General features: G+C 37.0%; 1 protein-coding gene across 7 annotated transcripts in view; it reads left to right on the top strand.

Moving 5' to 3' along the window:
• The first annotated feature begins 2,047 nt into the window (after positions 1 to 2,047).
• Positions 2,048 to 16,646, top strand: part of Thoc2 (THO complex subunit 2) — a 115,254-nt gene continuing 100,655 nt past the window's right edge. For all 7 annotated transcript variants that reach the window (XM_063246361.1, XM_063246360.1, XM_063246358.1 and 4 more), the window contains exon 1: positions 2,048 to 2,192. In XM_063246361.1, the coding sequence (XP_063102431.1) occupies positions 2,122 to 2,192 (71 nt within the window). In that variant the 5' untranslated portion in view covers positions 2,048 to 2,121. The remainder of the gene's footprint in view (positions 2,193 to 16,646) is intronic.

The raw sequence follows: 16,646 nt of genomic DNA, 5'->3' as shown, positions 1-16,646 counted from the left end.
TTGGACCAAGTAAAAGTAGAAAAGAAGCACACTCCACTGCATAAGGGTGTGTCATCATGGAGAGAACACAGTGGCAAAAACTCAGTGTTGATTGTGGTACTGGAGATTGACCCCAAAGTTTTCACAATGAGTTACATCCTCAGCGTTTTTTATTCTTTGAGACAAAGTCTCAGTGATAATCACCCACACTGGGCTTGAACTTGTGATTCGCCTATCTCAGCTTCCCAGAGTGCTGGGATTATAACACCTGTGTTAAATTTTACTTAGAGGCCAGTTCTGAGCATTGTTTCTTGACACAAGGATTTTCTCTTTTGTACCGGTATTAAAACCAAGACATTAACACTGATATAGTATTACTTAATCTACAGATATTCTGAATTAGTCAGTTGTTCTAAACATGGTTTATGTTTTTTTTTTTTTTTTTTTTGGTACTAGGGATTGAACTCAGGACCTCACACCTGCCAGGCAAGCACTTATGCCACGGGGCTAAATCCCTGGCCCCCAACGATGTTCTTTATAGCAAAAGACAAAAAAATTACTAGCCAGGAGTCAGTTATCTTATTTCTTGTCTTCAGTAATCTACATGAATTCTTTAGTCTGTCTTTTTAGGTTTTTTTTTTTTTTTTTTTGAGATAGAGTCTCTCTGTGTAGCCCAGACTGGCCTTGAACTTTGCAGTAATCCTCCTGCCTCAGCCTCCCAAATTCTGTGATTACATGTATGCACCACTATACCTAGCTAGTCTGTTTTCAGCCACCTTGACAATTTTGAAGGCGTGAGTCAGTTTTTTCCCCCATGTACTAGAGCTTGAACCTAGTGCTTAAATTGCCCCGGCTGGGCTCAAATGTGGGATCAGCCTGCCTCTGCCTCCTAGAGTGCTGGGGTGAAAGGCCTATGCCACCAGGTCCAGCATGTCAGTAACGTAAAATTTGGGTAAATGGGTACTGGTTATTGAATCCAGGGCCTTCCTACTGAGCTACATCTTTGAACTCTTTTTATTTTTTATTTTGAGACAAGGTCTTGCTTCAAGTCAGTGATTATGTAGACTGTCCTTCAGTATGGATTTGTTTGATGTACCTTCATGATTAAATTCAAGTTGTACAAATTTTGGGCATGATTTTTATTTTTTTCTTTTGGGGCATGATTAATAAAAGCTGCCCAGTGATTTTTCTAACACCTCATAATGAATCACATGGTAATCATTGCCATACTTCTGTGGGCATTTATTTATTTTTGCAGTATTGGAGATTGAACCCAGTGACTCTTGCAACCTGGGCAAGTGCTTTATCACTGAACTATTCCTCCAAACCTGGGCAAATTCATTTGCATCAGATAGTATGTATTCCAATTTTATGTATTCTGATTCTATTTGGTCCTCTGTAATAAGTATTTTTTGGCGAGCTACTTAAAAATTTTTTTTTTGTTTTTTTATCGGTACTGAGGATTGAACTCACAACCACAACCACGCGCTTGCAAGGCAGACACGCTTATGCCGCTGAGCTAAATCCCCAGCCCTAGCTACTTAAATTTGTGATGTTAAACACTTTGTTTCTGTTTATACTTCCACTCTCTACTTTGGCTGACACAGTGTATTCTCCAGTGCTAAGTAGTATCCCTTTGTTAGGATATTGCTTGTCATGTAATAAATGGCTGAGTCCTTCCCCATTAATTCATGTCAGCAGTTAGCAGAAGCATGTCGTTATTGTTTATATTTGTCTCACAAACGGTGAGCCTGTTGAGGGTAGGTGGTATCATGGTATGTTGTTTCTTTGTCCCGTGTCTAGCACATACTGGGTGCTTGAAAAATAGGGGTTTGAATTAGGAATCTGTGGAAGACAGGGCTACGAGTTGGCCTGGGGAGGGCATTTCCCCCATTTTAAAGGAAAGTGAGGGCGGGGATTGTGGAGGGCGCGGCCAGCGTGTAATCACTTTGCAAAGGGGCTCACGGGTCTCAGCCACTTCCTCAGTGGCGGGGCCTTGGGCTTCCTCCGGCTGGGGAAGCAAGTGGGGCGGGAAATCAAAAACCGAACTCGCAGCTCCCGGCATTCCCCGTGGGCGGCGCTCCCCTTTGACCTCTTGCTCGCGTGCTACACATCCGGGCTTCTGTTACTAGTGAGGGGAAGATGGCGGCCGCGACTGTGGTGGTTCCCGCAGAGTGGATAAAGAACTGGGAGAAATCAGGGAGAGGCGAATTGTGAGTGTTCCGGCCAAAGGCAGGCCCTCGGCCTGGCAGATCTAGTGTATCTGCAGTACTCGCAAATGGGATGGGAGGCGGTGGGGGGGGGAGGAGGAGATGTGCCCCCTCCCCCACCAGGGCGGCGGGCGTGGATGGTTGGCTGGGAGTTTCGAACTCAAGGAGGATCGGTCCAGGTAAACGGATCGTCGTCCTTTTCTTGTCGGACCTCCTTGAAATCCCGGTTGCCTACAGTAGCCCGACTTCCTTTAGTCTCTTAGTAGAACTCCCTTTTTGCCCCTGCGGATCTTCGTGCTTTCCTCGATCTCTTTTTGTCCCCCTCTTCTCTGGCGCTACTTGACTCCTTTCTCTTTATGGGTCTTCGCCGGAGCGATTTGGACTTTCCGTCGCTCTCTGTCCCATTTCTTTACTCTGCCACCCTTTGACTCTGCAGTTTGGAGCCTGGCACCTCCTTTGCCCAAAGTCCGAGGAGGGCGAACCGTCCCGTACTCTCTTCCCACTCTCGGGCTGCCGCCAGCGAGCCCCGGGCGTCGTGGAGATCCCCGCTTGGCACCTCGCGTCCTTCCGCGGAGCGGTGTCTCGGACTGTCCCGGCCTTGCGTAGCGCCGCGGGCCGTGGGGAAGTGTGGCAGGGATTGCCGCTTTCCCCGAAGATCTACCGGCTTTTTTTTTTTTTTTTGGTTTTGTTTTGTTTTTTGCTTTTGCTCCGTCTTTTCACCTTAGAGCTATTTCAGGTTGGAGTCAACTTTTCGTCACTAAATGTTTCCTAAGCCCCATTTTGTCGTGGAACTGTAACTAGTTTGGCAACTCTCCAAGCTTCTTGAGAACCTAGGGTAACACGTTTCCATTAGTCATAAAACTTACTCCCCCCTCCTCGTGTAACAAGAGGCAGTAATTTGCGATACCCGCGGTTTCCTCACCCCGAATTTTCAGAGCTCCATCCCCCCTTTCCGGAAAAAAAAAATCGCTTAAGCAACAAAACCACTGATTTAAAAACAATTTAGTTGTTATTTCCTTCTCGGAATAGCTTTGGGAGCTGAAGCTGAATCCTGTATGAGATTTACTCTTGTTAAAGTCATTCTGGACTTCTGTTTCCCCATTTCATCCTTTCAGTAGCCAGTTTACATTTGGGGATTTACAGTTGCCAATGCGAGAGATACTATGAATCTTTCACTTTGCTGCTTGGAAAGAAGTGAACGGAGCGCTTTGCGTGATCTTGCTCTTGTGTTGCCAGGCAAAATGGTTTTTAAACGCCCCCCCCCCAACACTGTAACAGTGAGCTCTAGAATTGTATTGCGCGGATTGCGCGAATAAGCGGCTGTCTTAACTACACTTAACTAGTTTAGTGACCTTGGGTAAGTTACTTTGTTTCCCCTAGAGTAAACTGGAAATAATAAGTACTCTGCTCAAAGGATTGTTGTGAAGACTAATGCCTGTAAAGCACTTGGCTTATAGTAAGTGCTCAAGTGATCGCTATTAAAAGTAATATTACTACAGCCTTTAGAATATTTAAACGTCTGAGGACAGCTCTTGCACTGAAAGACTACTACCGAGGTTAGCAATTAATTGGTCTGTGACTCTTGTATATTGACTCTTGTCCACTAATGAATTGAGAGGCCCTTGAATAGGAACTGTCTCATTTCTTTTGTTCTGACATCTCACTTCCTACCAGCATATACTTATGAGTCCTTATTGTATTTTATTAACCAACAGGTTTGATACACTTTCATTTTTTTTTAACTGTTGAAAACATTTTTTGAGTCCTTGTATGTGCCAATTAATGAATAGCTGCCAGGTCTGTCCTGTGCTGGAAGGCTGGATAGGAAATAAACCAATCAAGTTCATTATTTTAGGGTAATAACCCAAAAACCTGATAAACCAGTTTATTGTTTTGTTTACTTTTAAAGTCAGTCAAATCGTTTATTTAGGTGCTGCCATCTCCTCTGTAGGTTGCTCAGCTTCCTTTCAGCTGCATTTTTTTTTTTTTTTGAGGTACTGGGGAAGTGCTGTTACACCTTCAGCTCCAAGCTGCTGTTTTTGACAGTTACTGCTTTCACCTTAGAATGACAGCTATTTAGGATAGTAGATGAAATTCTACTTGGCTTCAGGTGGCACTTGCTGGAGAAAAGCTAAGTGATTTAGGTGGTCAAAATAGCTAGTTAAAATAGTTTACTTTATGGCAGTTTACTTGATTTGTGCTGTGTCTTCTTAGTTCCTGTGTTAGAAGAGCTACTTAAAGACTGTTACTAGGAATTAGAGATATATGAAGTTATTGCATGGCTTGTGGAATGTGGTTTGAGTTAGTGTAGTTCCAAATTAGTATAGTCAGTTTTATAATTATATTGTTATATAAAGTGATTTAAAATTATATAACAGAAATGCAATATTTTTAAAATGGTCAAACACATCACCATCCAGTACTTAACTTTTATTCATTTGACCTCGTTTCTTTTAATGAAAACTTTATTGCATATAACCTAATCTGGAGTTTTTGCCCATTGCTGAAGATAGATATTAACATTTTCATTTTGTGAGAACAAATGGTTTTGTTAATATATTACAAAATAGTCATTTTCGTTTTTTTTTTTTTTTGTCTTTTTCCTTTTTATCGGTACCAGGGATCAAACTCAGGACTGCCTGCTTGCAAGGCAGGCGTTTATGCCCCTGAGCTAAATCCCCAACCCCAAAATAGTCATTTTCTTTGTCTGAAAACAGAGCCTCTGTAATATAAAAGAGCAACAGGAAATAATTAAAAACAAAGGTAGTGTGCCACCAAATTATTAATGAATTCATTTGGAGATTTGACTTTTCTAATATGACCTGTATTTACAATTGTATCTTACATGGATTTTTTTTTCCTTTTAAAGAGAAATTAGCAGCTGAGTTTTATTGACAGAAAATCATCTTTTGAAAAATGTAAGATATATTCATGAGCTTGTGAGTTTATTTCTTGTCTGTCACTTCTTACCAGCAGCGTAAGTCTATTCTGGGAGTTGTAATTAGCTTCATGTGTCATCATGTTAAAAGCAACATGAGATGTATGGAGAATTTATAACTTTTCAAAAAAAGTAAATTCTTAACTGCCCTTTGAAAAGCAACTTCTAGGTAGAATGTCTTGGTTTTGAAGAGGAGGTTTTTTTAGGTATTTAAAAAAAAAAAAAGTAAAATTGTCCATCCACGACATACCTAGGTAGGCTATACTTTCAGAGATACTGATTATATTGTTAAGGTTTACTATTCCTAAAATGATCTTTTGTCAGAAGGGCCAAAGAGAACTACCAAAATATAAATAAAGTATTCTTTTCAGTAATTAGAAGTTATAATTTGAATGAAAACTGATATTTTTATACATATATGAGATATGGATTTAGTCACCTTAATTTTGGAATTTGAGTGTTAGTTTCTTAATTGTTTCATGTTAACCATAAGACTTGCCCATGATTTATGTAATATCCTTGCATGTACTGTTAAAGCCAGTGGACAATTTTTAGTAGAAACATAAACACAGTAAGCTTTGTAATTCTGTGTCACAAACAACCTTAATGGATGATTTATAGTCTAAATTCTTAATCTGAAGATAATAGCTTTATGCCAATACTTGGTCTAATTTTGAAATACTTTGTTGAAGTACTTTTCCTGTAAAAATTTTTCGTTAAAAAATTTACTCTCTCTTCCTCACGTGCTGTTTTAAGAAATAAGAAATTTTGTTAGGTCTTGTCTTACTGATTTTTGGTAGCTAATAAAATGTTTCAGAATTTAATTGCCAAATGTTTTGGATGCCATTCTTTTTCTTCTGCTACTAAATAATTCCAGAACTTATCTAAGTACATTTGAGTCTTTTTAAATTTTTATTTATTTATTGGTACCTGTGATTGAACTCATGACCTCACGCTTGCCAGGCAGGCACTTGGGCCACTGAGCTAAATCCCCAGCACTACATTTGGGTCTTTAATAAATGTCTGATCTGAATTTCTTGGAAAGAAGTAGGAGGGGAGATAAATACAGTCATTCTAAGAAATTTTAGTCTTGGTAGTTGAGTTCCCCCACCAATTTCTCTTAAGTTCAGCTGAAAATTATGTAGGCTACTGCTTTCTTTGTTTAAAAAGATTTCATAATGCTTAAATGTTAGAGTAAGTGCTATTCACATACTTGTGTTTTTCACACTGAGTTTTGGGATTGCAGGCATCATACTCTGCCTTTAAATGTTATTAAGGGACTAAAATAATAAATTGAATTTGCACCAAGACAGAAAATTTTGTTATTTTTTAAAGACATACTAAAATGGACAACTATTGGAAATTGTTTTGTTTGCCCTTCACCCCAATAATTTAGGTTACTAAAACTGACAAATGTGTACTAAGACAAATGCAGCATTCAAAAACAATTATTTCATCAAAGATACTTGCTGCTGTTAATGGATTGCTTATGAAGAAGAGCACAGATTAATGTACGTGACTCATTGGGGAAATTATTTCCTCCTATAACCAAGGAATAAATCTTTTATAGTTGAAAAATGTAAGTATCTCTTATGGAAGTGAATTGCCTAAATGTAGTAACCCATTAATGATTTTTTTTTGTATCAGAAATAGAACCCAGGACCTTGCACTTGCGAGGCAGGAGTTGTGCCACTGAGCTGTATCCCCAGTTCCCATTAATGATTCCATGCACAATTTAAACAAATCTTTGAGGTATTAATAGCCCATGAATATATTATCATTTGCAATCTGAAGAATGTTTGTGTCCTAGTGACTGATAGTATAGAATCATATTTCAGTTATTTTAAATTTATATAATAGTGATTCTAACATTAGGTAGGAGTTTGGAATGCTGATACAGCCCCTGTCTCCCAACCATTGGAAAGTTTTTTAAACAAGATGTGTATTTATTACTAAAATAAATAGAACATGAAACTATTGAAAATGTGAAGCAGCAAATGCATTTGCCATAAAAAGGAGTTCTTTTAAAAATTAAAGTTTCTCTAAGAAGGAATATTTGACCTTGTATTTTATTAGCTGTAAGCACAAAGTGAAAGATGAGATACTGTACTGTGTTCTGTTAACATTCTTCTCTCAAAGACATGACACTTTGTGGTATTGTATTTTAAAAGGAATTGAACCTATAGGGACCATGAGGGTGAGGAGGAATTTTTTTAATACTTCATAGAAAATATTGAAGCAGTTTTGTTATTCCTTGTATATACTTAATAAAAGAACTAAATGGTAGACTATTTTTGCTTACAGTCTCTAATGGTAGTCTGAAGCAGATGTTATTTCTGTTGCCTGTTAGAAGGAAGATTGATTTTATTTTATATTCTAGATAAGCTTGTAAGTTTAATGTTTTGTGAAATTAGAAACTTAACTAGTGTTTTTAACCTGTTGCAAGGCCTCCCTTGGGAAAGTGGTTGAAAGTGCTTGGAATCAAATTTAAGTCAGTTAATTTTACTGCTTATAAGGTGCTCTCTGAAAATTGGTTTTTTTTAAACTATGTTTTTATTTTAAATGGACACATTGTGCATATTTATGGGTACAGTTTCTAATTGTATTACATGTATACCATATGTATCAGACCAGAGTAATTGATACATTTACTACCTTGTACTTTTACCATTTTGTGTACAGATCATTCAAAATCCTTTTTACTAGCTGTTGAGCTTTTTGTTTTTGTTTTTTAATTGGGAGGTAGTTAAAAACTTAAAATGAAATAAGCTTTTTAAGTGTGTGAGGATTTAAAATTGCTTCCTAGTGGACTTTTTATTCTTTGGTTTTGAAAATAATTTTGTAAGATCTGCAAGTGAGTTGTTAACCAAAATGTTTATTCTGTTTACTAACATCCTTATCCTGTTCATCCTGATGATAGAGTATTAAAATAATTGAATGACACAGAGGTGAGCTGCAAGAGTATGGGTAATCTTCAAAGTAGATAATCTTTCTGGGGATGATGGTAATGTAGTATCATATTTAGCTTTAGATGTTATTTATAAGGCGATCCTGTATGTCTTAAAATTGTTTCCTGGACTAGAAATAGGATAGCTAGATATAAAAGAGTAAGAAACTCTATTTGTGTATGCATTCATTGTTTTTTTTTTTTCGAAAAAAAGCCTTGTGCAACTTGTAAGAACAATTTTTTTCTAAATCATGACATTTAACAAAAAATGCATAAAACCAAATTGTAGAACTTAAAGTATTATTGTAAAGTGCGCATACAACTTAACCTTCAGGTCAAGGCAACATTACCTTCTTTCCTGATCAAAAAAAGCCTTCTGGCCTCTTTATCTTGGCACTTAAGGTTTTCTTCTTTGTCTCTGTCTCTCTCTGTCTCTCTCTGTCTCTCTCTGTCTCTCTCTGTCTCTCTCTCTCTCTCCCTTCCTTCCTTCTTTTTTTGGTTTTTTTTTTTTTTTTTTTTTTGCCTTTTTCCTTTTTAGGGGTACCAGGGATCGAACTCACGACTGTCTGCTTGCAAGGCAGGCACTTATGCCGCTGAGCTAAATCCCCAGCCCCCCTTTTTTTGGCTTTTTGAGATAGGGTCATGCTGTCTTGTGCAGGATGGCCTTGAACTAAGTCATGGTAATCTTCCAGCCTCGGTCTCTATTATTGCTGGGATTGCAGGCATGTGCCATGATGCACAATTCATCCTTGCATCTCTTTACAGTTTTAGTAATAAATTTGTTCTTGAGCTTCATACAAATGAAATTACAGGGTATATGTTAGCTCTGGTTGCTTTTGCTCCACAATTATGTCTTTAGGATCCACCCGTGTTGTTGCACATTTATAGTTTGTTTTCTAGTTGCATGACATTCTATTATAAAACTATACACTTTGTTTCTCATGCTGTTGATGAACATTTAAAAAATATTTTTCAGCCATTAAGGGTACCAATAGAAACATTCTTATGTAGCTGTCTTGAATACAAGTCAAGATTGGAGTGTACACTCAAGTGTAGGTGTGCTGGGTTATAGACTACACGTAATTAACTTCATCTCTATTAGTGCTAAACTATTCCTTTATTTATTCTTAGCATTAGAGTTTGAGTTGATTTTCTTTCCAGTTTTCATTAACATTTGATACCATCAGACTTTAAAATATTTGTTAATATATGTATGTGGTAGCATTTTATTATGTCTTACATTTTTATTAAATATCCTTTTGTATGTTATTGGTCATTTGAGTTCTGGTTTCTTTATCTGAAGGGCTTTATATCACTTGCCTGCAATTCTATTGTGTTGTTTTCATTTTTTCTCTTTTATTTGTAGAGGTTCTTTATATAGGTCTGTATTTGAACCCTTTGTGGGTTGTAATATGCTGCATATGTTGCAGTGATCTTTTCTTATTCTTTGGCTTGCATATTCACGCTCATAATAGTGACTTTGGATGAACAGAAATTACTCATTTTAGAGTCCGATTTATCCATCATTTGGTTTATGATTAATGCCTTTTTGTGTTTTAAGCAGTCTTTCTTGACTCTTAAGTTTAATGAAGTTATCTTTCTGTAATATTCTGGAAACTTATTTTTTTTTTCATTTTTGAGTTTTAGGCCTGGTGGTGATCTTTGCTGTGAGGTAGGGATTGCAATATGTTGTGGTTGAAGTATATGAAGAAAATTTATCACACAGATAAGTGCAGTGGTACCTTAGTTCACAAATGCAAACAGTTTGGTTCAAAAACAGAAGTATTTGGTAGAATTTTGTTTTTTGGAAACTGCATTGAGTGACAAGCACTACCATAGTCAGATTTCCCACACAAACACAAACATGACCATCTTTTCCAAAATTGTAGAACAAAAGATGTTCATGAATTGAGGTACCACTGTAGTCAAAAAGGGGAAAAGAATTTTGATAGCTTCTTTGGATGATTGTACATATTCTTTTTTTTTTATTGGTACCAGGGATCGAACTCACGACTGCCTGCTTGCAAGGCAGGTGCTTATGCCGCTGAGCTAAATCCCCAGCCCCTGTTGTACATATTCTTTGATGTCATGTCAAAATTCTGTCAAGTGGCAGTTTGTTCCTTCATCCTCCCTCCTTCTCTCCTTTCCTCTCTCCCTCCCCCAAAATTCTCCATGTGTTGTCCAGGTTGGTCTCAAACTCCTGAATTCAAGTGATCCACAACCCCCCCCCTCCCCCCGTGCGCTCTAGTGGCATTTCGTTTCTTTTCTTTCCCTCCCTCCCTCCCTCCCTCTCTCCCTTCACAGTCTTCTTCCTAGTCATAGGGATTGATTGAATCAAAGGAGCACTGAGCTATATCCACATCCCATTTTAAAATTTTTTTTACTTGAAACAACTTTTCACAAAGTTGCCCAAACTGGACTTGAACTTGTGACCTTTCTGCCTCAGCCTCCTGAGTAGCTGGGATTACAGGGCACATGCCATCAGAGGCCAGCTCCCCAGTGACAGTTTCTTGATAGTTTGTTTTAACATAAAATTTATAATCACATTAATGAACTTTTTGTACTTTAATGTCCATTTGTTTCTCTTTTACTTAGAGTAGATCTTTTACCTCTGAATTATTTTGCAATGTCATGTATTGGTCAATTGGAAAATTTTAGTTCACTGAATTATGTAGCTCTTCCAAACACAGTATTTAACACACTGCACATACTTATCAGGAAAGTCTTTATGAATTGGAAAGTAGATAGTCAATTCCATGGTTACATTAACAAATTTTCCCAAATTCTAGTTCTTATTTGAAAGCTTAAACTTGTTATTGACAACAAGTATTCAGAGACACAAATACTCAGAACAAAGCAATAGACTCAGTGTATTTATTTTTGAGAAAATGACCTGCCAGAGATCTTAAGTTTGAATAAAACTGTAGTTTGACTTTAAGTCATTCTTTCAAGTAAAAAATGATGTTCCATTAAAAACAAGACTGTTCAGCTTACAATTCAAACAATTGCATAAAATGCTTCTCTTGTAGACAACCATAATAATTTGAAATGTGACAGAAATTCTTTCTGTATGCTTTTCATTTTATTACATGGACTATTAAAAGACATTTTAAAAAGGATATGTTCTTTGGGCTCATTTTTTGTTTCTTTTTGGAATTTAGGGATCTAACCCAGTGCCTCACACATGCTAGGGAAATGTTTCTTTTACTGGGGTATACCACTAGCCCTGGGCTCAGGATTTAATAAAATTAACAACAACTTTTTTTTTTTTTGGTGCTGGATTTGTTTTTGAACAGTAGTCTGTTACATAAAGTCTCAGTTACACTCAATTCTAGGTGAGGGGAGATGACCAAGACTTTAGGGTTGGGTTTTTCATATGTCTGTCTACAGGGCACCCAAGTTAGGGTGCGATAAAATCTAAGGTAGAGAGTGCTAGGAAGCCAGATTTGGTGGCACTAGATTGAAAGGCAGTATGCACAGGGCCCAGGGTGGAGATTTTTCCAAGGAAGAAGAGAGACCAGAGGAGAGGGAGAGCAACTCACTTCAGTCACTTCACAGTCAATGCCCCTGGTGCTGGGAATTCCACTGAAAGCCTCAAGCATGCTCAGTATACATACTACTACTGAACTATATCCCCAACCAAAAGCACATAACACGAGATCTACCTTAACACATCTTACATGAACTGTACAATTTCCTAATGATAAGCAGCACATTGTTGTGCATGAGATCTCTGAATCTTTTTCATCTTCACAGCCATTAAATGGTAACTCCTGTTTCCCTTTCTCCCAGCCCTTGGTAGCACCATTCTGCTTTTTCGCATCTATATGTTTGACTATACAGTAGATACTTCATATAAGTAGACTCCTGCAATGTTTGTCATTCTATGATTTGCTTATTTTCCTTTAATACTGTCTTCTAGTTTCATCCATGTTGTAGCACTTAACAGGCTTTTCTTTTTATGGCTGAATATTATTCCATAGCATAGTAATATACAAACACATTTTCTTTAACCATTCTTCTGTGGATGATATGTTTCTACCCTCTTGGTTGTTGTGAATAATGCTGCAGGGAACATGGAAGTGCAGATACCTTTTTGAAATCCCGAATTCAGTTCTTTGGGGTAAACACCCAGAAGAGGGATTACAGTAACATATAGTGGTTAGTTTTTAAAATTTTTGGAGTAACCTTCATACTGTTTTCCATAGTGGCTATGTCATCATGCAATTCCATCAGTACATGGAGTTTCAGTTTTTCCATGTTCTCCCTAATGCCTATTTTCCATTTTTTTTGTAAAAGTAATGGTCTTTTAATTGTCATATCAGTTTAAGTTCTTTGCTCATTTTTTAGTCATATTTTTTTCTCATCAACTTATTAAAGCTTATACAGTATTGTGCATACTCTATCAGATACAATTGAGTATCCCTAATATAATAAACAATAAGGAAACAGGAATTAAACAAAACTGTATAACAAATGGACCTCACAGCTGTATGTATGTATGTATATATATATCATTTCATATATGTATATATACATATATATGTATTTCATATATGTATATATATGAAAAGATAGAATGAATGAGCAAGTGAGCATGGATTCCACTCAGAATTTGAATACAGTATTCTTCTCCAGCATACACAAAGCTTTCTAGGGCAGAACACATGTTAGGTCACCAAAAAATTTGTTTTAAACAAAATTAAGGAGATCAAAATTCTACCAAGTGGAATAAAACTGAGTATTAGTCAATACCAGAAGGAAAACTGTAAAATTCACCGTTGTATGAAAATTAAATGACACACAATCAAAGGGTCAAAGAAAAAACAAAAAAAATTAGAAATAGCTTCAGACAACTAAAACAAATTAAAACTTACGCAGCAAAGTAGTACCAAGGGAGAGTGTGCAGCTGTGACTATACATTTAAAAAAGGTGTCATGGGCTGGAGATGTAGCTCAGTGATAGAGCTCTTTCCCAGCATTTATAAGGCACTGGAGTTCTGTCTCCAGCATTCAACAAACAGCAAAACCCCAACAAACAAAATGCCTCAACTCTAAAACGTCAACACCAGGTGCAGTAGTGCACACCTATAACAATCCTGGGTATTCAGTACTCTGAGGTATGAGAATTGCAAGTTTGAGACCAGCTGGACAAAACCCTGTCTCAAATCAAATGTTAAAAGGGCTGGGAAAACTGGAGGTTACAGTGCATACCTGTAATACCAGTGCTCTTGGAGGCTGGAGCAGTAGAATGGCAAGTTTGAGCCCAACTTGGGAAACATAGAGACCCTGTCTAAAAACAAACACAACCCCCTCCCCAAAAAACAAAATAAAAGAAACAAAAAGGGATCTGGCTATAATGGCATACACCTATGTATATTTATGGTACTTGGGAGGCAAAGGCAAGAGGATTGCAAGTGTTAGGTCAGCTCAAAAAGTTAGAGGAAGAGTTTGGAGGTAGTTCAGTGCTAGAATCCATGTGTATTTGATCTCTAGTTTGGGAAAGGAGGAAGATTAAGGAACTAGAAAAATAAACTAAACCACAATTAACGGAAATAAGGAAATAAAATTAGAGCAGAAATAAACTGGGAAGAGAAAAAATCAACGGAAAGGTGGGTTATCGGAATTTCCTGTATTTTGCCATCTTTTTTTCTTTAGTTATTTCTGTGTCTCATCTGGATGTCCATGGTGTCCTGTTGTTTAGTTGTGTTTGTATATTTATAGTTATTATATTTTTTGATGACTTGAGTATATAATGTCTTTGTCTTTTGTGACAGTTTTTGACTAGTTTCATGTATGTATAGCCAGTTGGGCTTTCTTTTGGTTGCAATTTGCGTGGAATATATTTATCCAGTTTTTTCACTTTCAGCCTACTATCCTTATATCTAAAGTAAGTTTCTTGTAGACAGCATGTTGTTGAATTTTATATTCTGAAAAACCCATTTAGTTACACCATCTTATGTTTAAGATAATAATTGATAAGAAAGACTATTGCAGTTTGGTTGTTTCCTGTGATGCAGCTTTTTTTAAAAAATTAAGTAGTATCTCATTGTTTCCAAAATGACCTTGAATTTATGATGATTCTCCTGCTCCAGCCCTTCAAGGGCTGGGATTATAGGCATGCACCACTATGCCAAGCCCAGTTTTTTCCTTCTTTCCTCTTTTGGCTATCTTCCTTTGTAAACACTTAATTTTCTTTCTACTGACATACTTTGATTGCTTTATTATTTTCTTTTTGATTTCAGATATCAAATTCAGGACCTTGCATTTGCCAGGCAGGCAGTTATGCCTCTGAACTATAATCCCCGGCCCCTTTTATAGTTATTTTCTTTGTGGGGCTTACATAAAACATCTTGCATCTGTAATTTACATACTGTACTAAATTACATACAGAAAATTCATACTTTTTCTTTTCTCCCAGCCATATATTGTTACTCATGTTACAAATTACCTTTTTATGTATGTTAACATTTTAAAAGATACTTTTGTCTTTTATACTTGTATTAAACGTGATTTATGTATCATTCTTGGAGGTGCTACATTTGTGTGTCTGTATCTGTGAGGTATATATTTTCAGAGACTTTCAGGTTGCTCTTCAGTGCTTTTTTTTTTTTTTTTTGAAACAAGATCTTGCTCTGTAATTCAGCCTGGCCTTGAACACACTGTGTAGCCCAGGCTACTCTCCAACACCTGGGAAGTTCTGGGATTACAGACATGCTCTACCATGCCTGACTTGAATAATATTTTTTAAACCAAATATGATGTTTATGGTTGGCAGATTTTTTTCTCAGCAGTTTTAAAACATCTCACTTTTCCCAGTGAGATTACAATAATGTTGATAAATCCACTGATATTTTTATGGAGTTTCCCTTGTACATGATATATTACTTATGCTGCTAATATTCTTCCTCAGACTCTCAGGAGATCAGCAAGGTCCTTAACTTTTGACATTTTGATGATAATGTGTCTTGGTATGGAATTTTTAGAGTTTGTCTCTCTCTAGATTTGGGAAGTTTTTGACCATTATTTTGTTAAGCTTTCTGATTTTGTCCTCTCCCATTTTTCTGAAATTCCTATAGTGCATGTTGGTCTGCTTGATGGTGTTCTGGAAACCCTTAAGATTTTTTTCACTGTTTTTCAACATTTTTCTCCTTTCCAATTGGATAATTTTAAATGATCTGTGTTTGAGTTTGTGGATATTTTCTTCTGCCTTGCACAGTCTACTATTGAAGTACTGTATTACAATTTTCAGTTGTGTTATTACATTCGGGTTCAAAATTTCTCTTTGGTTCTTTTTTATATTTTGTGTCTGTTGAATTCATTTTGTTCTGGAACATTTTCCTGAGCTTGTTGAACATCTATATGATTATTTTGAATTCTTTTTATTGGGAAATTCATGTACCTCTGTTTCTTTAGGATTGGTTTTCTTTCTTTCTTTTTTTTTTTTTTTTTTGTACTGGGAATCAAACCCATGGCCTCCTGCTTGCCAGGCAAGCACTTGTGCTGCTGAGCTAAATCCCTAGCCTGTCTTTTTTCTTTTCTTTTTTTTTTTGTGTTGGAGGTCAAATTCAGGGCCTTGTGTATGCAAGGCAAGAAGTCTGCCGCTGAGCTACATTCCCAGCCATTGGATTGGTTTCTTGAGATTTATTTCGCTCCTTTGATTGGCAGTTTTCCCTTGTTTCTTTCACATTCCTTATAACTTTGTGTTAGTACTTTCACATTTGAAAAATCATCTATCCTAGTCCTTCTGGAGTAGGTTTATTCAGTAGAGAGCTTCACTAGCCAGTCCAGCTAGAGAATTCTGGGAACATCTGAAATCTTTTCTGTATTTTTTTCTCTAGACTTGTGGTCATACATTGGTAGTAAGGGGCATACACACTTGCTGGAGTTTGTAATGTCTTGTTCTTTGGTATCTTCATGCTAAATCACAAGTCAATCTCGGAAGCAGTAGCTTGCCATTCTTCTCGTCTTAGCAGCCTCCAGACATCTTGCATACACCAGCTTCTGTAAGTACCATGAGTCAGTCTGATCAGAAACTAGTCTGCTCTGAAGCAGAACCCCCAAAGATGGAATTTTGGATGCATTATCCACTCTTCTTTTTCTTCCCTGAATGAGAGCTGAGTGAGAGGCAGATGACATGTATTGTCCTTTAACTGTTGTGCTATGGATCCTCTGGGACAGAAGTATGATTCCCTGTTTTTTTTGTTGTCATTGTTCTTAGTTACCCTGCAGCATCTAGATTTTGACAGATCCCATCTGTGTTCCAAGACTGGCAGGACAGAAACTAACTAGTCTCTTGATCTGCACCATCACCAAGAAGAATCAGGAACATTGTCTTCTGTTTTCCTCCTTAGGAATTCAGATGCTGGGAGTTTGTGCCTGAATCACATGGCATTATGCTAGGGTGAGAGACTGTGATAGCATATCTGAATTTTTCTGCTGGAATTGAAGTGTCTAGTTTTTTACATTTACATTGGTTACAGGAGTCTTTCAATTAGTGTCTGGATTTCTCATAAAGGAAATTATTTTATGTGTTGATCTTTTTAAAGAGAGGAAGATTTGAGGCTTATATT

The sequence above is a fragment of the Cavia porcellus genome, unplaced genomic scaffold (genome assembly GCF_034190915.1).
Source record: "Cavia porcellus strain 051 isolate PalLab524CR breed Dunkin Hartley unplaced genomic scaffold, mCavPor4.1 scaffold_3, whole genome shotgun sequence".
Taxonomy (NCBI): domain Eukaryota; kingdom Metazoa; phylum Chordata; class Mammalia; order Rodentia; family Caviidae; genus Cavia; species Cavia porcellus.
Note: the sequence above shows the minus strand (reverse complement) of the source record. Positions and strands in the feature narration are given on the sequence as shown.